We start from the raw sequence: 24,727 nt of genomic DNA, 5'->3' as shown, positions 1-24,727 counted from the left end.
TACTATTACTAGAAGCCCGATGCATGAAATTCATGCAAGGGGTTCGGCCCTTGCAGCCGCTCACTGGTCGTTCTGCAAGGTTGTTCTGGAAGGTCGTTCTACCGTCAGATCTAATTAGCATATTAGGTATTTATTATATAGCATGGGATCAAAGAAGCAGAGAAAACTAAGCTACAGAACAAGACAAAAAAACAATAACAACAACACATGACAGCAAGAAATAGAGTTGTGAGGTAGAAAAATAGTATTTCATGGATTGCTAAAGACTGTTTGGGTTCTAGTGCCTTACTAAAACTGACTCCATCCCTGCCCTTTAGATCCACGAGGCACTTCAATATACAGTTGACCCTTGAACAACTTGGATTAAACAGCACTGGTCTCCTTGTATGTTGATTTTTCCCCCCAATAAGTACATAGAGTACTATAAATGTATTTCTCTTTTTTATGAATTTCTTAATAACAGTTTATTTTCTCTAGCATACTCTATTTTAAGAATACAAGATATAATACATATAATATACAAAATATGTGTTAATGGACTATGTTCTCAGTTCTCAGTAAGGCATCTGGTAGAAGTAGGCTATTAGTAATTAAGTTTTTTGGGAGTCAAAAGTCATTAGTGATTTTCCACTGCCTAGGGCTGGAGGTTGTGGGGGTAATTTCACAGCCCCTGACCCTGGAGTTGTTTGAAGTTCAATTGACTTAAATACAATTGTTCACTTTTTAACTTAAAGTAGCTTAAGTTCATTTGTGTTACTTGTGACTAAAGTCTTAATTGATACTTATATAATTGCTTAATACTTATTAGCAATGGTAGTTCAATAAATATTCTCATCATATGGCTCTGAAACATATTTTTATCTAGAAACCTTTATGCTAGTATTTAGAATTGGTAAATTTTTGGACCTGTGTATTATAAATCCAAATCTGCATTTGGAATATACATATATTCTATTTAACTTATAATTTCTATGTAATATCCAATTTGGGGTATTAGGAAGTCTTCAAATCTCTTCAAACTCTAGCTGTGCCATTAAAATACAATTTTATAATTGAGCACAAAAAATTGTCATTTAAATATCTTTTGTAAAAGATTTGATTTTTATAATTTAGTGTGGTATAGGATATGTATTTGGCTTTTCTTCCCACTCCCTGGCTCTGAGTTCCTAAAACCCTTGGAATTTTTTTGATAGGAGTTTGTTATTCATAATGAGGTTCTTTAAAAAGATCACTTGAGTTTATGCAAATAAGCTGACTTAGGGTGGGGGTCCTAGGAAGAAACAGGTTACCAGAAAGACTGAGTAATTTGAGGGTAGTGTAATGGACTGCATTGTGGCCCCCTAACCTTCTCCCTTTATGCAAACTGAATCCCTAACCTTTCCCTTGTGACTGTATTTGGAAATAGACAGGGGGTGATGGGAATGGAGGTGCAGAGAGAATGCAGGTGTCCACTGAGCTCGCTCTCACTCCACCTGCTTCCCTCCCCTGGGACTCCAGGGCTTGTGCACCAGGGAAGCCCCCACGCTCAGGTGCCAGGCACCCGCCCGCAAGGAGCATGCCTCGCACCTCCACAGCTTCTTCCGGGTGAGCTGGGCCACAGCCCCTGGGACCGCAGTGGCCAGTCCGACTCCCTGTGGGTTCGCACAGGAGCTGGTCTGCAAGGCTGGCTGGGAGAGAGCGTGCTGCCTGCCTGGCTTCTGTGCGGTGCCTCTGGGCAGCCCAAAGGCCCATGTTGTGCCCTGGCTTGCAGCATCTGGCCTCACTCACCGCATCTCTGTGTGGGGATTCGGGGGCTGCGACTCAGGCAGAGGGGGGTGTGCGGGGCCTAGGGGCCCAGGTGCTGCTCAGGGCCCAGAGGTTGCTGGGACCTGCCCTTCCATGCCAGACACCTGTGCGTGAATTTTGTGCACCAGGCCTCTAGTAATAATATAATCTCATGAAAAATGGGCAAGTAACTTTATGCAGTTCAAAATCCAAATAAGATTTTTATTCCATCATAGTATATCAATTAGGTATCCACTATTACATGAAGTAATAAATTTTCTGGAAAGAATACACTTACACTGCCCTGGCTGCTGTGGCTCAGTTGGTTGAATTGTTGTCCCATACACTGAAAGGTGGCAGGCTCGATTCCTGGTTAGGGCACATACCCAGGTTGTGAGCATTTGGGAGGCAACTAATGGATGTTTCCCTCTCTCGTTCTCTCTTTCTCTCTCTTCCCCTCCCCTCTTCCTCTCTCTAAAACCAATGAAAAACATTTTCTCTGGTGAGGTTTAAAAAAAAAATACAGACACAGTAATAAGTAATGAAGACTTTTATTTAAAAGTTTCTTTTCAGTATGCACATGAAATGAGATTGGAGTCATATAAAAATAATTTAAGGCAAACTTTATTGATTTATTTTAAATAAGGCAAGTGAAAATGTGGGCCCAGAATTAAACAAAAATTTTAAGTAACTTCTGGTTGTTGTATAATGGGAGAATATAAGCATCAAATTTTTTACTATCACTGTATAAAATTGAAAATAAATATTTTCCAAATTCTAGCAGAATGAACTCCTCTAATACATATTATTAAGCCTACAAAGTCACTGGCAAGTTATTTGGTTGCGTCCAAATCCTATAAAAGTTTCTCATTGTAAATTTTAGAATATCCTACTTTTATAAACCCACCATTCTGTCATAGGAAAAATATTGAAATTCCAAGGAATTTCTGCAACCCTTGACCGGAATCGAACCTGGGACCTTTCAGTCCACAGGCCGACGCTCTATCCACTGAGCCAAACCGGTTTCGGCCCAAATTTCTGTTACTCTAATTTAAAAGAAGTCAAAATAACAAAAATGATGCATTTTTCAAGGTTAATATAATTCAAGTACAGTGGTACTGAAGACAACACATAATTTAATGAAACCAAATCTATTTGAGGAAAGGCAAGTCATAAAGTTAAACAAAGGAAAAATTACTATTAGAATCAGTTGTATATGATTAGTGAAGAGTACTTATTTGAAGATTTTCACTGGGAAAAATCTTGAAGCCCTTTCTTTTTCTGTAGCTTAAATACTGGATTTTGTTCTATTTACTCAACAATTAGTCATGTTTCTACAGAGACCTTGTTAATTTTTATACCTGCCAATATGTTCACGGGCTATAATAAGCCTTTGAATTTGTGCTGTACCTTCATAAATCTGCAAGAAAAAAAAGATATACATGTAGGTGAAATATCTTCGTTACACAAATACTTCAATTTACTTAATATTTTAAAAAGTAGTTTAAGCTCTATTTTAGTACCCAACTAAATAAAATCATATATAGGGTCTATAGTGATTCCAAAACCTGATTTTGTGAAAACCATGAAAATATATAATTTTGTAACCATTAGTTAAAATTATTAAAAAAGTGATTTACCAAAACTTTGGAGTTGTCTTAAAAAATCAAATATTAACATTTCAAAAAGTTTGGGAAATCTAACATTTGATGTTGCAACATATTCTCTCTTAAGGCATGTACTTAAAGGTAATATACTTATTTGTATTAACTAGTTCAGATTACAAACATCTATGATGTCATTTGTTATTACTAGTGGCATAAAATTCCTAAATGAGCAAATCTAATGTCATCTACAAACATTATTTTCCTAAAAAACAACAAAAATTATTTATAACCTTACCTGATAGATCTTGGCATCCCTCATTAGTTTTTCTACTGGATATTCTGTGTTAAATCCATTGCCTCCAAAAATCTGCACGGCATCAGTAGCTAACTGATTTGCGACATCTCCAGCAAAAGCCTTTGCAATAGACGCATAATAGGTATTTCGTCGACCAGAATCAACCTCCCATGCGGCTCTCTGGTAACCTAATCTGGCTAGTTCAACTTTCATTGCCATTTCAGCCAGCAAAAATGATACTCCTTGGTGCTAGAATTAAAAAGAAAATGTTTAAGAATATATATTAATTTTTGTTTTCCTCCTGGAATTAAAAAAAATTTTTTTAAACTAAGCTTACTCTTAAAAAGTTACATTCTGCTTCCTCCAATGTTAACATATTATAAAACCATAGTATACTTATCAAGAAGTTAATTTGATAATTTAAACTTCATTGAAATTTGGCCAACTTTCCCACTAATGTCCTTTTTCTGTTCAAGGATCCCAAATATAATTCCAATTGAATTTAGTTGTTATTTCTTCTTAGTCTTTCCCAGTCTGTTACAATTCTTCAGTTTTTCCTTGTCTTTCATGACCTTGACACTTCTGAAGAATACTGATTGGTTATTTTTTTTAAAATATTTTTATTGATTTCAGAGAGGAAGGGAGATGGAGAGAGATAGAAACATCAATGATGAGAGAGAATCATTGATTGGCTGCCTCCTGCATGCCCCCTACTGGGGATTAAGCCAGCAACCCAGGCATGTGCCCTTGACTGGAATCGAACCTGGGACCCTTCAGTCTGCAGGCTGACGCTCTATCCACTGAGCAAACCAACTAGGGCGGTTATTTTTTTTTAAATAAAGTCCATCAACTTGAGTTTATTAGATGTTTTCACAGGACTGAAAAGAAGTTATGCATTTTTGGGAAAAATACCACAGAAATTATTTGTATCCTTTTGAGTGTCTGCTGGGATTTTTAAAGAAAATAGCTCCATATTGTGAATAATAATGTGTATCAGATGCTGACAGGGGAAAGCGAATGCTGTGACAAGGACAAATAAAAGATGCCTCTTCTAGAGGTTCGTAACCAAATAGGAGACATAAGATGGATACTTTCAATAAGAGATAGTGTTCTATGAGTTATATGGCAAAATATATTATAGGATGGAAATATGTTCACCATATATTGATAAGTGAAAAATTCAAATACATAATATAGTTACAGATTTGGAAAATATATTCATGGAAAAAGAATATAGAGCAAAATGTCTACACTAATTGTCTCTGGACAATTGGATTATAGATAAGGTTTCTTAATTTTACTTATATTGTATCATATAAATTATTTTATAATGAACATGGAATGGAACATATGCTTTAAAGTAATATACATTAAAAGAAGTTCCACAGGCATTCAGAAACAAGAATACTATGATGATTAGAAAGGTGCTTTGTGTAGTAGGCAACATCAAAATAACATTTAAAATGTTATAAAACCACACAATCTATGACTGTGTGGATTACTAGAAACCAAACGTTACAAAAAAATAAAAAAAGTCACTGAGTTGTTTAATTTCAATGTACTATATTTAGAGCATATACCCAGTCACACTATAATGTGACAACTTACTTGATACTGGCATGGTAATTAAGTCTTAGAGGAGGCATTGTTAACCAATCTGAATAATTCCTATGTGGAAGAAGTAAAGTAATATCCTCCCTTACTTCTACTTGTCTGAATTTTGCCCATTCTTCTAAGCCAGTGATTCTTTAAAGTTTTTATTTTTAATTTTTTGGTTTAGTTTTCACTGTTCTGTTTTTTTTTAATAGTGAAGGAGCGTTTATTAGTGAAACAGTGAGATAAAATCGGCTACTCCACAAACAGAGCAGCAGTTTTCACTCTGTTTTTTCCTTTTAATTTTTAATAGGTTATATATCCACCAGATCAAAATTCAAGTTTTCCTCTCACTTCTATCATCCTTCCCCTTCCCCATCTCATTTAATTCCCCTTCCTGGAGGTAACTAGTTAAACAGTTTTGTTTTCTAATCTTTCCAGAGATATTACATATACATATGAAAGCAAATACTTCAATAGTCTCCGTTTTCTACACGTTAGTCTACCATGTTGATGGTTCTTCATTTTGCTTTTATTATCAACAAACCTGAGTGCTTTCTATATCAATATATAAAGAATTTCTTACTCTTTTTTTATAGCTGCAAAGTATTCCACTGTATGGATGATCAACATTTTGGTTGTTTCTATGTTTGGTTATTTCTACACAATGCTATAATGAATAACCTATACTTATGTCACATTGCACATATGGGAGTATCATATGAAATATAGCTGTAGAATAACCATTGCAATATGGGCCCAAAGGCAGGTATTTTTGATATATATTTTACCAAAATGTGGTTCATAAAAGTAATACCAATTTATATTTCCATTGGCAATATATATTAGACCTTATTGTACTATAGCTTGGGCAACCTGGTATAAGATGCCCATGCTTCTCTCTTTTTTTTTTTTTTTTAAATATATTTTCATTGATTTTTTACAGAGAGGAAGGGAGAGAGATAGAGAGTTAGAAACATCGACGAGAGAGAAACATCGATCAGCTGCCTCCTGCACATCCCCCACTGGGGAAGTGCCTGCAACCCAGGCACATGCCCTTGACCGGAATCGAACCTGGGACCTTTCAGTCCGCAGGCCGACGCTCTATCCGCTGAGCCAAACCGGCTTTGGCCCCATGCTTCTCTTGAGAGATTTTTTCTTTTCTTTTTTGGTTAATCCTCACCCAAGGATATTTTTCCATTAATTTTTAGAGAGAGCAGAAGGGAGAGTGAGAGACAGTGAGAAACATCGATGTGAGAGGGACACATCGATTGGTTGCCTCCTACTACACCTAGACCAAGGCCAGGGAACCTGCAACCAAGGTACATGCCCTTTACCAGAATTAAACCCAGGACCCTTCAGTCCATAGGTTGACGTTGTATCCACCAAGCCAAACCGGCTAGGGCCTCTTGAGAGATTTTGATGAAAAAATATGGGGTGGTGCCTAGTTTATGTGTTTTAATCAACACTCCCAATGAGTCACATTCATTGCTTTTCAGCCCATGTTCTGATAAACTGTTTAAACCCAGCTCAGGTTCCCTGTAATGTGTCTAACCAGTACACAGTACTCTCTCTCCTTTTGGTTTCTGTGACCCTGCCTATAGTTCTCGTTTTGGGAGTTAATCCTATATTTCTCTATATTATTTTTTAATATTTGTTTTATGATATGTATCTTATCTCTAAAGTCAATAAACAAACACACACATGATATATAATGCTGGGTAGTGATAAGAGCTATGAAAAAAAAGCAGAATTAGTATGTATAGAGTGTCTGAGGTGTTATTTTTTACATAGGGCACTCAGGGTAGTTTCTTTAGTGAAATGAATGACAAAGTAGATATTTGGGGGTAGAATAAAAGTAAGACAACAACAGCAAAAGGCCAGTGTGGCTAATAAAGAACCATTGTAAGGATTTTGGATTTTAATCTGAGTGTGATAAGAAGATACTAGAAGAATTTTGAACATAAAATCTACACTAATAAAAGGGTAATATGCTAATTATACTGGGAGACCTTCCAGGAGACCTTCCGGATGTTCTTCTGAACAAAGCCATGGTGGCGGGGCTGAGGTAGAGGCGGTTAGAGGCCAAGAGGGGAGGGCAGTTGGGGGTGATCAGGCTGGTGGGGGGCGGGGCCTTTGGGGGTAAGCAGACCAGCAGAGGGGCCAGTTGGGGGCAAGCAGGCCATCAGTGGGGGTCAGTTGGAAGTGATCAGGACAAAGGGGGGCAGTTTGGAGTGAGCAGGTCAGCAGGGGGCAGTTGGGGGCGAGCAGGCCAGTGGGGGGGAGGGAAGGTGGGGATGAGGCCAGCAGGCGGGGCAGTTGGGGGTGATCAGGCTGGCGGGGGTGGGGGGGGTGAGGCATCTGGGGGCAAGCAGGCCAGCTACAGGGGGCAGTTGGGGGCAAGCAGGCCGGCATGCAGAGTGGTTAGGGGCAATCAGGCAGGCAGGCAGGCAGGCAGGTGAGCGGTTAGGAGCCAGCAGTCCCAGATTGCGAGAGGGATGTCCAACTGCCAGTTTAGGCCCGATCCCTGTAAACCGGCAGTAGGACATCCTTTGAGGGGTCCCAGATTGGAGAGGGTGCAGGCCAGGCTGAGGAACACCCCCTCCCCGAGCATGAATTTCGTGCACTGGGCCACTAGTAGTTAATAAAGAGGGAGGTATATTTCATTCTCAAATAACCCTTTTCCACCTCTGATATTTTCCTACCAAGAAAGGGAAGTCATTGGGAAAAATTACTGGTAATTAACAATAATAACTAATTCAAGTGAGAGTTATTCTTAACAGACTCTTTCATACTATCCTAGATCACTCAAATTCACCAAAACATAGGGTTCTGACTAGACAAAGGAGCAGGCAATTACTGCCATAAGAATTTTTACCATCCAGTAATCTGTCATCAATTTTCCTAGTTTTATTCATTGGCAAGAAAAAGTACCATTGTCTGTTTGGGGCAGCTTTAGTTACATCAAGTTAAGCAATATAAGAATAAGTAGCAGACATAGCATTCACTTAAGAGAAGTGATAATAACAATAATAATAAACACAGTAGTGAATAGGATTTTAAAAAAACCCCACCCATTTTTATTTGAGTCTTCGTGTTGCATTGAGTCAAAAGGTAGTGGGGTGTCATATACTCCAGCATAAAATACAGCCAATATACCCAGAAAGTAAGAATAAGAAACCATAATGGTAGAAATAGAATAACAAATAACTAAGAACTATACAAAAGCTGGTTATTTTGGAAGTGAGGGAAAAAAAGGCAGACACATTGTAACATAGTTGTCTTTTAGAAAGTAAGTCCTAATATATTAAATTAATATTTTAATTTTAAATGGAAGAAAATAAAGTAGATTACATGGAATGTTATAGATGAGTCTGGAATATCTACTGGTATAGACAGAAAAACAATGTAGATGGAGCTAAAGTAGGCTTTATCATAGATAAATGAAAAAAAGACTGCAAACTATATCACCTTTTATCTCCCCTCTTTCCCACATTTATACCACATCAACACCTAGTACAAAATTAACATATTTACATTTTTTGGCTTCAGATTTCCATATGAAAACATAGGTATATGGCAATATATCTTTGAATATTTCCCAATATCAGACATGAAATGGCTAATCAATTATTCAAGTGTGGATTCCAAATATGAGGTAACTCTTCTTATTCATAATGCTATAGTCCAAGAACACAGATGTCAGCAGATTTGAGTTGTAAAGAACACATAGATTGGGGGGTAGGGGTGCTTGGCAAAGGGGTGACAGGGAATTATGGCATCATACCCCTATACATATTGAGACTATAGGCAGCCAGCATTTTGCAGAGTAATTAAGAGGTGATGCAAATCTTCAGGAGAAATCAAATGGTAAAAGACTGTATTCTGAGTAAGTAGTAAGTAAAGACTAAGACTTTTTCTATACTTAATAATAAAGGGCCATGAGGCAAAATATACTGGGGCAGGTAGTAAGAATTCAGAAAACAATCTCCAGAGCCCACAAGAAAGGGAACATACAAGAACATTCCATATTGAATTGAAAAGTTACCAGTAGATACTTGGTGAGGAAGACCCGTAAATGATGACAGATCTCCACTGAATAACATTGTAGTTGTTATCTGTTCAAGAGTAAGATTAACTAATATTCAATAATATTCATTTTATTAATCTGTATATATGCAGTCTGGCAAGATGAATGAGCTAATGTAAACTCTTTTTATGGCCACAAACATAAAGAAATGGTTGATTTAGGGGGGAAAAAAGAGCTCAAAGGAACGAAACAAATCTACAGGTACCTTTCAGAAGGAATTTAAATTTTGATTGAGAATAAATGACACAGGGAAGGAAAAAAAATCAGACAGATTTGGGTTCAATGTGAAAATAGCTGGAGTTTTAGTGAACACACAAGAACAGGTGACTTGGATGCAAAATGAAGAAGATGAGGGGTGAACATTGAGATTCCTTACACACACAGAAAAAGCACTTAGGAACAGAGCTTCTTTCGACAGGGGGAACTAAAAGTCTCTGCTCATGAGCGCAGGAAGGCCACAAAGCTTATCTCTTGCCTAGGACTCTGACTGGAAGGTTCAAAAACAGTGGAATCAATGTGTACAGTCTCTGTGGATCAGGATTCTCCCAAGCGGAGAAATTAATGTAAAAAACTACAACAGCAGCAGCTTTTGAAATGGTGAAATCTCTGAGGTACCTGATAAAAGTACAAAAGTCAATGTCTAGGGGCTATGTCAATGCACTGAAGAAAAAGAATACCTGCAACAGATAAACTTACAAGCAAAAATTAAGAGAGAAAATAATTGGCTGTAACAGAGATAGAAGATGCAACAGACCTAAAGATTAACACCCTAAGAACTTGAGACAACAGAAAAAAAATCTGAAAGTGACTATAAACAAGTACTTTTATTTAATTAAGGAGATAGAGAAACCAGGACACCATAAAAGAAGGAGTGGAACCCCTAGTTTATTCAAAAAAGAACTGAAGCCCTAACTGGTTTGGCTCAGTGGATAGAGCGTCAGCCTGAGGACTAAAGGGTCCAAGGTTCCATTCCAGTCAAGGGCATGTACCTTGGTTGCGGGCATATCCCCAGTAGGGGGTGTGCAGGAGGCAGCTGATCAATGTTTCTCTCATTGATGTTTCTAACTCTCTATCCCTCTCCCTTCTTCTCTGTAAAAAAATCAATAAAATATATTTAAAAAAAAAAAAAGAACTGAATATATATTCTGTGAATTTAAAGAGTCATTAAAATTCAAGATAGGATTAAGTAGCAGATTAGGGACAGGATCAAAGGACTGGAAAACTGAGAAAATTATCTAGAATACAGCACAGAAAGATAAATGATGAAATTAAGGTTAATGGACATAGAGCAATACTAATCCAAATGTAATCTGTGGGCCAGTTCACAAACTGTTACTGGTTCATGGCACAGAAAGTGAGAGTAAACATTTAGAAACTTTTATAACAATATGATGTTGTTACATTCTTATATTTATAAAAATAATAGTCCACAATTGCTTAGAAATGAAAAATAAAAACAAAAACCTAATCTTTCACCACAGATGGTTTGAGAACCACTGACACATGAGGACTGAAAGAGGAGGTGTTCACTGTACAACCTCAGGAGAGTTACAGAAGGAGGAAATACAGATAATATATCTCTCCAGGAATTGGAGAGATTAAGAGTTAAAAATTTCCCTGGAAATTCATGGGAGACATGACTCTTTAGTATGGAAATTATTTGAGACTAAGAAGACGTGGAATATCACATGGATTAAGAACATGAAATGGAGTCCTAGATCTGTGATACATAAATTGTGATCTTGGACAAATTACTGAATCTCTCTCAGTCTCTGTTTCCCAATCTTAAATGGATATTTTAAGGGTAGTACTGGGAGAATTAGGCAATTTATTTAAAATGTGTAGCACAGTGTCATGTATACAATAGGCACTCAGTAAATACTGGCTATTCTTTTTCTTCTTCTTAATTAGCACAATCCCCTGAGCAGACAATAGTAGCAGAGTATAAAGAAAATCTGTTCTTGCCCCGACCGGTTTGGCTCAGTGGATGGGGCGTCGGCCTGCGGACTCAAGGTCCCAGGTTCGATTCCGGTCAAGGCCATGTACCTTGGTTGCAGGCACATCCGCAGTGGGGAGTGTGCAGGAGGCACCTGATCAATGTTTCTCTCTCATCAATGTTTCTAACTTTCTATCCCTCTCCCTTCCTCTCTGTAAAAAATCAATAAAATATATTAAAAAAAAGAGAAAATCTGTTCTTGAAACTCATCCTGACAGACCACATTATCTTCTTGCTACCATAGCAGAAATAGTTTGTACTTAAAAGACAATTATCAAATATTTAGATGAAAATGACTGTATTTACGTTTGAACAAAGCAAGTTCAATGTTAAATTACCTCGACAAGCAACTTTCCAAAAGTTTTCCTCTCCAGGGCATACTTGGTAGCTTCATCCAAAGCTCTCTGTGCTAGTCCCACAGCACCAGCGGCTACCTAGGTTTTACAAAGCAGAGAGATCATGTAGTCTTTAAAACACACAGTATAATGGCTACTTGCCTAAGATTCTACAGTAAGGACTATACAAAGATAAACTAGCTTAAGGCAGTGTGTTGGGGGTGCACCAGGATTTAAATTTATATTATTTATGAATTTAAGCTTAACGGAAGGCATTTGTGAGGCAAAGGATCATAGCTAGAGATAAATCATTCCGTCAGTTTAAGAAAGGAAAGCTTCTTAGGGAAATATTCCTAATGAGTAAAGCAAGAGGAAATGAGTACCTATCAATAGGAATGACTGTCTACACTGCCTCTGTAAAATCTAGCAGCAACTACAGTAATTTTGTAATTGCTAAAATAATTTCTGTAACAGGCAGCAAGAGAGTTGAAGAATTCTAAAAAGAAAACTATCTCTCTACCCTTAATAAGAGAAGCAGATACTAGAAAAGAAATATATATGAAGCATACAATGTTAAACTAAAACTACTCAGTGTAATAAGAGATCCTATATGAAGATGATCAAGTCACATTACTTACTGGAGGTCTGGTTTTATCAAAAGCTCCCATTGCAATTTTGAAACCAGCTCCCTCACCAATTAAAACATTTTCTTTAGGCACTTTTACATCTTCAAAGACAATTCCTCTTGTATCTGAACATCGCTGGCCCATATTTAATTCCTAGTAGGAAAAACAATAAATATTAAAGGAACATTTTTTGAGCTAGCATGAATTTTTGCTTTAATCACTATTTTATGATTTCTGCAACTGTCTTAAACAAGGGTCAACAATCTATAGCCTGCAATGCCTACTTTGTAAAGAAAGCTTTACTGGAATATAATCATACCCATTCATTTACATATTACCTATGGCTACTTTCTCGCTACAATGACAGAATTGAGTAGCTGTAACAGAGACCATATAGCCCTCAAAATCTAAAGTATTTACAATCTGGACCATTACAAAAATAAGTGTCAACCCCCACCTAGTTCAAAACAATGTTTCACAAATTTTGAAACAAACACTAGTCTAGAGTTCTTCATGTATATATCATCTACAAAGACAAATTTCATTATATGTTTGAAAGCTACCTTTTTTTTTTTTTTTTTTTTTTTTTACTGTGAATGTCAGGAAAAGCATTTATCAAACAATCTGATTTGGCACGTTTAATTTTAGCTTAACAGAGTTAGCAAAGTAATATACTGGATAAAAGTTGAATTTCTGTTTTCTCTTAACTGTTTCTTAAAATTAGGTTGAGATAGATTTTACATATAGAAAAATTCACCATGTTTGCATATACATTTCTAGTAGTTCTGACAAATGTCTGTGTAATTACCACCACAGTCAAGATACAGAATATTTCAGCACCCCAAAAAGTTCTCTTGAACACTTTCAAAAAATATATTTTTATTGATTTCAGAGAGGAAAGGATAGATAGAAACATCAATGATGAGTGAGAATCATCGATTGAACTGTGACCTCTTGGTTCACAGGTTGATGCTCAATCACTGAGCCACACTGGCTGAGCTTTAGTACCCCCCTTTTTAATCAATTACCTTACTCTATCCAGCTCCAAGCAACCACTGATCTGATTTCTGTCCATACAGTTTTTCCTTTTCTAGAATGTAAGTGGAATAGCAAGGTCAGCCTTCTGTGTCTGACTTTTCTCTTTTTATAGTGCTTTTGAGGTTCATTCATGTTGCTGCTGGTCAATAATTCATTTCTTTTACTGCTGAATAATATTCCACTGTATGGATGTACCATATATCCATTATCCATTCACTAGCTGATGGACAACCCTCTCTCTCCACACTTTTTATCAATTATAAATTAAGCTGCTATGAGCATTCACGTTTTCATTTCTCTTAGATAAATAACTAGGAGTGCTGGGCATACAGTAAGTGCATGTTTAACTTTATAAGAAATTGCCAAAGTAGCTATATTTCTTCAATTTTTTATCTTGAAAATATTCACATCAACAGAAGAGCTGGAGTAGTATAATGAATACTTATATACCCTTTACCTAGATTCATCAGTTGTCAACATTTTGTCATATTTGCTTTACTTCTGTGTTGGGTGTGTGTATAGCTATCAGCACTATTTCAATTATTTGAGAAATTGCAGACATCATAACCCTTCTCCTTACGGGGAAAAAAAAAATCTTGTTTTTAATGAGAAGTATGAGCTATGGGAACACAGAGCTGTAAACAAATTCTTTAATTTGCTTGCTTTAATATTAGTAGCCTGCTTCAAGTCTTGAAGACATGGTAACAACAATATATAGTCTGACAGAAAAATAAACCAACATCTCTTTATTTTGTCTTTTTAAGTCAATAAACTCTAGTACCTCAGACCTTCACTCAGCTATAATGAGAAAACTGTTTATGAAAAGTACTTACTCTATCCTGTTTCCAAGAATCAACCCAAATACCAGAATATTTAAAACAAAAAAGCTTCCTGGACTCATCTCAAGCCATATAACTTCTAAAACACAAAACATTTTGAAAATCATCAAATTTCACAAATCTGTAAAATGCCCAATATTTCAAAAAAATATTTAAGGAGGTTGAGTTATATACAATATAATCATGTCTCTCTCACTAGAAAGAAAGCTCCCCAAGAGCAGGGATCTATGTCTTTATTCTTTTTAAAGCCTCACATGAGGATATGCTTTTATTGCTTTTTAGGGAGAGAGGAAGAGAAGGAAAGAGGGAGAGAGAGAAAAACAGTGGTTAGTAGCTTCCAGTATGTGCCACAGCCCCACAACCGGGGACTGAACATGCAACTTAGGTATGTGCTCTGACCAGGAATCGAACCCGCCACCTTTTGGTGTACAGGACGACACTCAAACTAACTGAGCTACACCAGCCAGGGCACCTTTTCTTATCTAAGTACATTTCTTCTTGCCTTCCCACATTTAAGGCTCTTTGCTATTTCCACACTTTTCTCAAGGCACAGATTTTTAAAAAATTTATCTTTATTGTTGAAAGTATTACAGATGTCCCCTTTCCCCCTCCTTCTCGACCCCCTTCACCCTGCTCGCTTCCCCTCCCCAGACCTTTCCTGCACTATTGTTTGTGTTCATGGGTTATGCATATATGCATGTAAGTTCATTGGTAAACCTCTTCCTGCCCTACCCCTTCCCTCTGAAATAAGTCAGTCTGTTACATGTTTCAATGTCTCTGGGTCTTTTTTGTTCATCAGTTTATTTTGTTCATTAGATTCCACATATAAGTGTTATCACATACAGAGTTTTATGTTAGCGTTGCATGGCATTGGGTAGTCAATTTATGTCACATTGTTTTAATCCATAAAATGGGCATAATGCCACTTACCCCACCTGAAAGTTTGCTGTGTTTAAGAAAAAGAGTGGGAAAGACTTTTGAAATATCTAAAACTCCATTATTGGATAGGTCCTATAAATAACATTATCCCTGCTTCATTATCCCTCACAACTGTTATTAGCATTCTCTGCAGACTGGCACCATGAAATACTACTCCTTCAAAGAATTATTCTCACCTTAAAAAATCTCTAGCAATTTATAGGCTATTTCACCTGATAACATCAAAGCACAGATTTATTTTTATTCCAACTTAATAAAAATAAAATGTTTTCATAAAGGAAACTGAAGTGGTAATTTTGAAATTTACAGTTAAAATAATTTTGAGGCTTTATCCACTGATAAATATACATTTTACCTTTCTTCCAATCTGTATTCCTGGGGTGTCTGCTTCCACAATAAATCCAGTAAAGGCTTTACCAGCAGAAGCCTTAGGATCCGGATCAGAACGAGCCAATAAAAAATACCTAATATAATATATACATACATGATAATAAAGAGAATATTAGCAGATAATACATGGTGACTGCTATCTCAGTTAATCTTCCCAACAATCCCAATACTATTATCCCCCTTGTCCAGATGACGAAATGAAGAATCAGAGAGGTTTAAAAGCTTGTCCAAGTCATACTTATGGTATGGCAAAGGTAGTATTTCAAGTCAAGTCAACTTCTTAATTAATATGTTTAACTTCTTTTAGTACTGTGACTTCAAAGTAAAAACTCCTTGTATCAAGATAATGTAAAAAGAAAGTATGTGCATGTTGGAACTGGCACTTTTTCTTTCCCCAAACTGGTTCAATTCTTTAAGGGACTAGCTATCTGGCAAAGGAGGGCAAATAGGACTGCCAATGAAAAGAAATAATATGAGATAGAGACCTCAATGTTCTGACTATTGTCCTCTTTATGCAGAAGTTTGTTTGTTTTTTATTTAAAGCTGAATTATTATGAATATTTGCTGGGTTTTCCCTTTATCCCAAAAAGATGTTAAAATGAAACACAGGAGAAATGCAAAACATCCAAATATCCATGTAACCCATGTTCTAAATCCCCTTGTATGAGAGAATTTTCTAAAAATTCCTTAAACAAATTTATTTTCTACTTTTAAAACTAATAAACTATTACTCTATAGTTTTAGTAATAGTGATAAATAAAAAAATAGATTTTACCTTTATATATTACCTAATTTGTCTTATTACATGAAGAGTTGTACTTGTCCTGGCAGGTGTGGCTCAGTTGGTTGGAGATTCATCCCATAAACTAAAAGGTGGCAGGTTTGATTTCGGTCACGGTATATACCCAGGTTGTGGGTTTGATCCCCACACAGGGCACATGTGGGAGGCAACTGATTAATGTTTCTCTCTCACATCAATGTTTTTTTCCTCTCTCTCTCTCTCTCTCTCCCTCTCCCCTCCCCCCTTCCTCTCTCTAAAATCAATTTAAAAAATTATAAAAAAAGAATCAACCAATGGATGCATAAATAAATGGAACAATAAATGATCTCTCTCTCTCTCTCTCAAATCAATCTATAAATTAAAAAAGGAGCTGTACTTAATGAGTTCTTAAAATTATGAATACTTCTAATTGCATGGTTAGATTTCACTCAACTTGTTAAAAGTTTAAGTTTCTCTACTTTTTAATTACTTGTTGGTATTATGATGACTTACTTAAAGATAATGATATCTGTACTATTAGACACCTCCTTAAAGGGATAGAGATGCTTAAAGTAAAACGAATGGTTTCCTGGTAAGTTCATTCCCAAGAATAATGCTTTACTTACCAGAGCACACAGATATATTGAATCATATTTTTTTGCAAACGAGGAAAGATAGCCTCTTAGTTCATCATTCCAATCACCAGAAAGTCCTCATTCTAGAAGTCTCTACTTATACACTTGCAGTGATAGGTAAATACATTATTTTTTGTAACAACTTAACACACACTTGACAGCATTGTTGTTGGAAAGCTTATCCTTGTGTTGAGCTGAATTCTACGTTTTTCTAACTTTCATCCATTAATTCTAAACTGGTTTCTGAAGGAAATGTGCAAGACTGCTCTTCTTTCCATATGACATTGTTTAAAAATTTTCAGAAGTCTTCCAAAATAACCAAACCTAATTCCTTTACTCTTCATAAGACATGTTTTGTAGGCTCCTCCTAATGCAGGACTTAAACTTCATTCTGAATTTATTCCATTTTGCCAATGCATGTCTTAATATGTGTTGCCCAGAATTGTTACTATAGTGTTGATGCTATTCTTCTATTACATTAGCAAGAAATTATATTAGCTTCTTAAAGGCAGCTACATCACAGTGCTGATTCCTACTGAACCTATAGTTACTTTAAAAAAATGTTTTTATTAATTTTAGAGACAGAGAGAGAGAGAGGAAGAGAGAGGGAGAGAGAGACATTGATGTGAGACGGAAACATTGATCAGAGATACATTGACTGGCTACTTCCCACATGCACCCTGACCAGGGATCAAGCCCGCAACCTGGGCACGTGCCCTGACCTAGAATTGAACCAGTGACCTTTCAGTGCACAGGATGACGCCCAACCAACTGAGCCACACAGGCCAAAGCTATAGTTATTAAATTTTCCTCTTTCCCCCCCACAAATAATACTATCAAATATGTTTTCCTTCAACATTTTAGATTTAAACAAGTAATTTTATGATCTTTGTTGAATTCATGTCATTATTTTTGAACCTATACGTTTAGACCTTTTAGATTTTATTAAAAGTAAAATTCTGTCTTTTCTAAAAGATAACCCGAGTTTTCAGATTGCCAATGCTTATTGCTCGCAATCAAAGAAATGTGCTGTTAATGGTTTTCTTTCTTCCTTAGTGTTCGAGGGACAGTTCCAAGGAGGTGCTGGTGTAGGGTATGGAGAGAGGAGATAATAAGGCAAGTAGATGGAGTTCTAGCTTTCCTAATCAGACTCAATCAGAGCAGGTGTTTTTGTTTTATTTTATTTTTCTAATTAAACTTCTAAGAGTTAATTTGAAGACATAGTTTAGAGCTTAAGAATAGTTTTTGAAAATCACTGAACTATTTATAATCTTTTATGGACCTTCCTTAAGTTCTCTGAATAAAACTTAATCATGGTGGTTTCATAATAAAAGAAAGAATAGAGGGAAGAATCTGATATAAAGTAATTAAGAAGCAATATACAGAGATGTTTTAAATAGCATACCAATTAGCTTTTCCTCCATTGGTTATCCACATCTTCTGACCGTTAATAATATACTCATCTCCTTTCTTTTCTGCTTTGGTCTTTATACCGGCTACATCAGAGCCTGCTCCAGGTTCTGTTACACAGTAGGCCTGAAATATATGGAAACAAGAGAAAAAAACTAAATGCTAATTATTAAATTATGAACATAGAATCAGGAAAGTATTTTTTAAGCCAGTATTTTAAATATTTAAAAATATGTAAAAATAAAATGTTCTTGGAGAATCAAATGAACTGCTCAAATGTAAAATTATTTAATATAATTTAAACTTGATGTAAGCTACCAGTAAACCATACTAAAAATTAAAATATTAGATTTCTTCAACCAAGTTAAATTCCATTCCACATGTACTCTCTCATTCAAACATGTAGTAAGTAGTATCTACTATGTACAGGTTATAAACTAGATGGAAAAAAGGCAGATACAAAAGACATCCTGTCTTCAAGATTTTTACAATATAACAGGTAGAGAGGAATGCTATATTGGAATCATGTATCTATTAAAGTCATAGACAACAGGCTTGAGAAACTAGCTTAGCTTTAGCACGTCAGGAAAAGCTTCCCAGAGGTGATACTTAAATTAAGTCTCATGAAGGAAAAGGAATTCTTTGTGGGTAGGGAAAAGGAGAAATGTACATTTCAGGCACAGTGAAAACACATGCAATAATACCAAGATAAGAAGGAGGGTTACCCAGTGTGTGAAATACAAAAGTACCAGAGTTCCATAACATGTAAACTCTGTGTATATAAGGAAATGTTAGGAAATGAGTCTGGAAAGTACCTACACAAGACTGAACATAGGGACACAAATTAGGAGGCTTTGAAATAGTACAGGCAAGGAAGAATAGTACAGGTAAGAAAAAAGCAAGGCATGGAAGAGCAGATGGAATTGAAAACTGTGTGTGAAATTCACAAACATGACAACTAAATAGGATGCTGAGGAGCTAAAGATGTTCAGATGACTCTCAATATTTTAGTTTAGGCAACTTCCAATAGATAATCTAGAGGGGAAGCAGTTCTAAAGAATGGGAAGAAAATAATTTGTTTGTGATCCATTTCATTGAAGGTATGTAAGTCTAGCCAAGAACAAATGTCTAATAGACAAGTGCATATAGAAGGGAGAAGCTCAGGGGAGAAGTCAGTGCTGAAACTAGAGTTAATAGGGTACTTAATGAATATATCAAAAGTTAACACCAGATGGGAAACTGATTCAGTAATTTAAGTGGAGCAAACTTTAAATAAATCAACAGTGCTAATGCTATAAGCTATATTTATAAAGTATCTGAGGTAAGAGTGATGGAACCACCCTACTCTGCACTTATCAGACCATGCTAGAACACTGTATTTAGCTCCAGAATATAAAGTAATAGAGTTAGTGATTAGTAAGAAGATGATGGGACTCATGTTATATGAATAGATGAAAATTTTTTTGATATAAATAGCTTAGAAAACATGATAGCTATGTTCAAATATCCAAAACACTATATAGCCAAGGGAGAGAATTTTAATTGATAGGAGAAAACTGCAGAGGAATCATTCAACTTTTATTGAACACCCATTATGGTGTGAGGTGGTGAGATTATAAATAGAAATGGTACAGTCCTTTCCTTCAGGACATTAGAATCTAAAAGAGCTTTCTAATGGTTAGAGAGGCTCCCAGATAGAGTTGGTTCAGGATGTTGTGATTCCCAGGCATGAAAACATAAACTAGATGACCTTTTGACAGGGTGCTATAGAGGGGATTCAGGTGTCACATGGGTTAAGTAGATTACTCTCCTACCTGGAGATTCAAAGATGTTTTCAGCAACCTAACACCACCACCACCACCACCACCACCACCAAAAAGAATGACAAATGAAATGTCCGGAAAAGATAATGCTTCAAAGTACCAAAATGTTATTTTAACCACCTCTGAGAATTTTGTTTCCCTGAAATATGCTATTAGACATTTCTTTGCTTAGTAATAAGGCAAAGTTATTAGAGCTTATGAAGTGTATGGGTATGTTTCTATACAAAATGGCTGTTTATTCAGAGATGTTACTTGACTCATTCCTAGTAATTAAAATTAATTTTATAATTCACTTTCAGCAGAAGCCTTCTTTTTGTTTCCAATGCAACTTGTTCTCTCCTTTATCACACTATATGGTATTATCTAGAGTATTACAGTCACTCATGTGTTTCTTCCTTAGCCGTATTAGAACTTCTTGAGGGTAGGAATGGTACTTACTCCACTTGGTATCCCTTGTACCTATTAAGTGCTTAATAAAATACATATATTTAGCATTTGTTATTCTAACTAGTTTGACTTACAACTCTAAATGTTGCCACGCAAACTAGAAAATGAAGCAAATTAGTAACATTCTTTTAACCATATTTACTTATGAATTTACTATTTTACATAATCCTATATAATAAAGAGGGAATATGCAAATTGACCATCACTCCACCACAAAGATAGCGGTGCCCACAGAGGAGGCGGGGCGGGGGGTGTGTTTCTGTAACACAAGATGGCTGCACCCACGGCGGAGGTCGAGTTTCCCTAACGAGCCTTAACGAGCAATCAGCAGGGACCTGAGGCTGCGCCGCCCCCCTGCCCGTGGGGCTTGACAGGGGACCTCATGCTGTGCCCCCAACCCTGGCGCCAGGCTGGGGGACCTCAGGCTACGCCCCCCCCCCCCCCACCTGACAGGGCTGGACGAGGGACCTCAGGTGATGCCTCCCACCTGGCAGGGCTGGACAGGGGATCTCACAGGCTGCACCCCCCGCCTGGCAGGGCTTGACAGGGGACCTCAAGGTGTGCCCCCCCATCCCAGTGCTGGGCCGGGTGACCTCAGGCTGCTCCCCTTGCCCTGGGCCAGGGGACCTCAGGCCATGCCCCCTACCCAGAGGGGCTTGACGGGGGACCTGAGGCTGCACCCCCCACCTGGCAGGGCTTGATGGGAGAACTCAAGGCGTGCAACCCATCCGGCGGGGCTTGACGGGGAACCTCAGGTTGTGCCCCCCGCCCCGGGCCAGGGAACCTGAGGCTATGTCCCCTGCATGGCGGGGCTTGACAAGGGTGGGACCGGCCAGATCTGGATCTAGCCCAATGGGGGGGGGGCCCAGCTGGGTCTGGGTCTCGTGTGATTTTGAGGTGCACATGGATGGGCGGGGACTTGACTCTGGGTCCCGTGGTGCGCCCCAGACACTGACAGAAGGAAGACTTTCATATACCTTTTACTAATTTTCTTTCATCTCTGATACTTCTATTATAGAGAAAGGGCAAATAGCAATATTAAAATATTTCCTCTAATTAATCCCCTTCTAATGTGCACAAATTTTGTGCACTGGGCCACTAGTTCTATGTATAAGTTAATATATTCTGGGTAAGGATCTAAGGGTGTACCAGATTAAGTTCTTGTGAGTAAGAGCCAAGTTTTATTCATTATTTTATTCCTAGTCCACCTGGTATACAGTGTTGAAATATTTGAATGAATGAATATAGCATTATAACTTTATTAGAGACTAGAACACGCGAAATTCGTGCACTGGGAGGGGGGTCTCTCAGCCCAGTCTGCTCCCTCTTGCAGTCTGGGATCCCTTGCGCAGTCCGGGACCACTCGCTCCTTACCGCCCGCCTGCTCACTGCTCCTTACCACTCGGCTCCCTGTTCCTTAGAGCTGTCGCAGAGGTGGGAGAGGCTCCCGCCACCGCACTTGCCAGCCATGAGCCTGGCTTCTGGCTGAGTGGCGCTACCCCTGTGGGAGCGCACTGACCACCAGGGGGCAGCTCCTGCATTGAGCGTCTGTCCCCTGGTGGTCAGTGCACATCATCGCGACTGGTCGTTCCACCGTTCAGTCCATTTGCATATTAGGGTTTTATTATATAGGATAATACTCCCACCTTATATAGCTTGCAAAGCAATTTTGTATTTATTCTCTATTAAAAACTTTATTTTGCCTTACATTATAGTTGCCTTACATGGAACTTGAGGTAGCTTATATAATACATGTTTTTGCTTTTGTTTTTTAAATCAAGGTGAAGAGAAAATAAAGATAAAACCAGAAAGAAAAGTAATACACTACAATACATGCTTTAAGGTTCAGATAATTACTAATGGTGGGCTATAAAATTGGCTCTATGTGTCTTACTTACCAAAACAAAAAAAATACTAGTTATAAGTATAACTTATAAGTTAGAAATGTGAAATGCTCATAAGCTCAAGTTTGGCATATAGTAGGTAACAATATTAAATAAATGAATGAGTGAATGGATAACAGTTAAAGTTAAACTATGTTTCCCCTGGTCATTAGGTATGAAAGAAATTTCTCTAATATACTGTTGTGAAAGGGATGCACTGTGAAGATCTAAAATAATAAAAGGGTAATATGCTAATTAGACTAGATGTCTTCTGGACGTCATTCTGGACATCCTTCTTGATGAAGCCGGGGCTGGAGAGAAGCCAGCGGGGTCCCGGGTGCCTGCGGGTGGCCTGGGGGAAGCCAGCCTGGGTCTCGGGTGCCTGCGGGTGGCCCAGGGGAAGCCAGCCTGGGACCCAGGTGCCTGCCGGAGGCTGGAGGAGGGAAGCCTGGGTCCCAGGTGCTGGAGGGAAGCCGGTGCCGGCAGTCGTGGGAAGGAAGGCCCACTCTTGCATAAATTTTCGTGCATCGGGGCTCTAGTATTATTATAAAACCATAAGCATTTTGTTTTTCTTTACTATCTCTTTGAGATATTATACTCCCTATTTTCAGAACAGACTGTAAGGTGAAGTTACTGTATAAGATCCCATTACTATTATATGGCTGAGCCAAGAATTGAAGCCAGGTCTTGGGATTCCAAGTTCAGTGCTGTTTCAGTTATATGCCAGTTACTTCCTAGCTCCATTAGAAATGCATGATTTTATGACAAGAGTTTCCTTCACCACTGTTAGGCTTTTTAATGAGACTTCTAGGTTCTAACACCATGTTTGGACAAATGAATTTATTGAACGTCTTGCCCAGGGGTCCTCAAACTATGGCCCGCAGGCCACATGCAGCCCACTGAAAAAATTTATCCGGCCCGCCGGGTGTTTTTGCCGCTGCTGTGTGCATAGGAATTTGTTCATAGCTTTTTTTTAAACTATAGTCTGGCCCTCCAACGGTCTGAGGGACAGCGAATTGGCCCCCTGTTTAAAAAGTTTGAGGACCCCTGGCTTGCCCATAACAAGCTTGTTGTAATAGCCTCATACTTGTTTCTAATTGCTTAATATGCATACATTTTAGGTATTTACTGTTTAAAAGATTTAATCCAATCTTTAAAAAAGATATATGGTTTCTAATTAATTACTTTAATATTTTATATATAATATATATAAAATAATATAATCAGTTGTTATTTTTGAAATTTTTTGCAATAAATAGTATTAAAAATAATTATGGTGTCCTCTTTTATCTCTATACTCACTTTCTCAGAAAGAATATATCTGACCACATGATTAGATAAGATATTAAGTCTTATGACTATGTAAAAACAATACAACTGTGATGTAAAGTTAAATCCCAAAACATATCAATTTTTTCTGTATCAATTTTTAAAATGACATTATTTTTTTAAAAGCAAAAATCTAAGGAATTTAAATATTCACCAAAGTAATAGTGAAATAATGTATAGTATATCAATAGGCATATTATACAGAAATAAATATCATAGTATTTAAAAAGAAATAGAATATAAGAAAATATTCATGATATATAAAGGATATAACTGCACAAATAATATGACCTCAATTGTTAAAAACACATTACTATGTATTAAAAATTTGATAGACACAGCAAAAGAAACCATCAACAAAACAACAAGAAAGCCCACTGCATGGGAGAACATATTTGCCAATGTTATCACCGATAAGGGTTTAATCTCCAACATTTATAGGGAACTCATACAACTTAACAAAAGGAAGATAAACAATCAAAAAATGGGCAAAGGACCTAAATAGACACTTTTCAAAAGAGGACATTCAGAAAGCCAAGGGACATATGAAAACATGCTCAAAGTCACTAATCATCTGAGAGATGCAAATCAAAACAACAATGAGGTATCATCTCACACCTGTCAGAATGGCTATCATCAACAAATCAATAAACGGCAAGTGCTGGAGAGGATGTGGAGAAAAGGGAACACTTGTGCACTGCTGGTGGGAATGCAGACTGGTGCAGCCACTATGGAAGACAGTATGGAGTTTCCTCAAAAAGTTAAAAATGGAACTCTCATTTGACCCAGTGATCCCACTTCTAGGAATATATCCCAAGAAACCAGAAACACCAATCAGAAAGGATACATGTATCCCTATGTTCATAGCAGCACTATTTACCATAGCTAAGATCTGGAAACAGCCTAAGTGCCCATCAGCAGATGAATG

General features: G+C 37.3%; 1 protein-coding gene across 2 annotated transcripts in view; it reads right to left on the bottom strand.

The window, feature by feature from the left end:
* Positions 1-2,371: 2,371 nt before the first annotated feature.
* ACADM (acyl-CoA dehydrogenase medium chain) overlaps positions 2,372-24,727 on the bottom strand; it is a 36,157-nt gene continuing 13,801 nt past the window's right edge. For both annotated transcript variants that reach the window (XM_036349947.1, XM_036349948.1), the window contains 6 exons: positions 18,313-18,443; positions 15,478-15,586; positions 12,319-12,459; positions 11,684-11,779; positions 3,667-3,915; positions 2,372-3,184 (listed from right to left, as the gene is read on the bottom strand). In XM_036349947.1, the coding sequence (XP_036205840.1) occupies positions 3,113-3,184; positions 3,667-3,915; positions 11,684-11,779; positions 12,319-12,459; positions 15,478-15,586; positions 18,313-18,443 (798 nt within the window). In that variant the 3' untranslated portion in view covers positions 2,372-3,112. The remainder of the gene's footprint in view (positions 3,185-3,666; positions 3,916-11,683; positions 11,780-12,318; positions 12,460-15,477; positions 15,587-18,312; positions 18,444-24,727) is intronic.

The sequence above is a fragment of the Myotis myotis genome, unplaced genomic scaffold, assembly GCF_014108235.1.
Source record: "Myotis myotis isolate mMyoMyo1 unplaced genomic scaffold, mMyoMyo1.p scaffold_m19_p_2, whole genome shotgun sequence".
Lineage (NCBI taxonomy): Eukaryota > Metazoa > Chordata > Mammalia > Chiroptera > Vespertilionidae > Myotis > Myotis myotis.
Note: the sequence above shows the minus strand (reverse complement) of the source record. Positions and strands in the feature narration are given on the sequence as shown.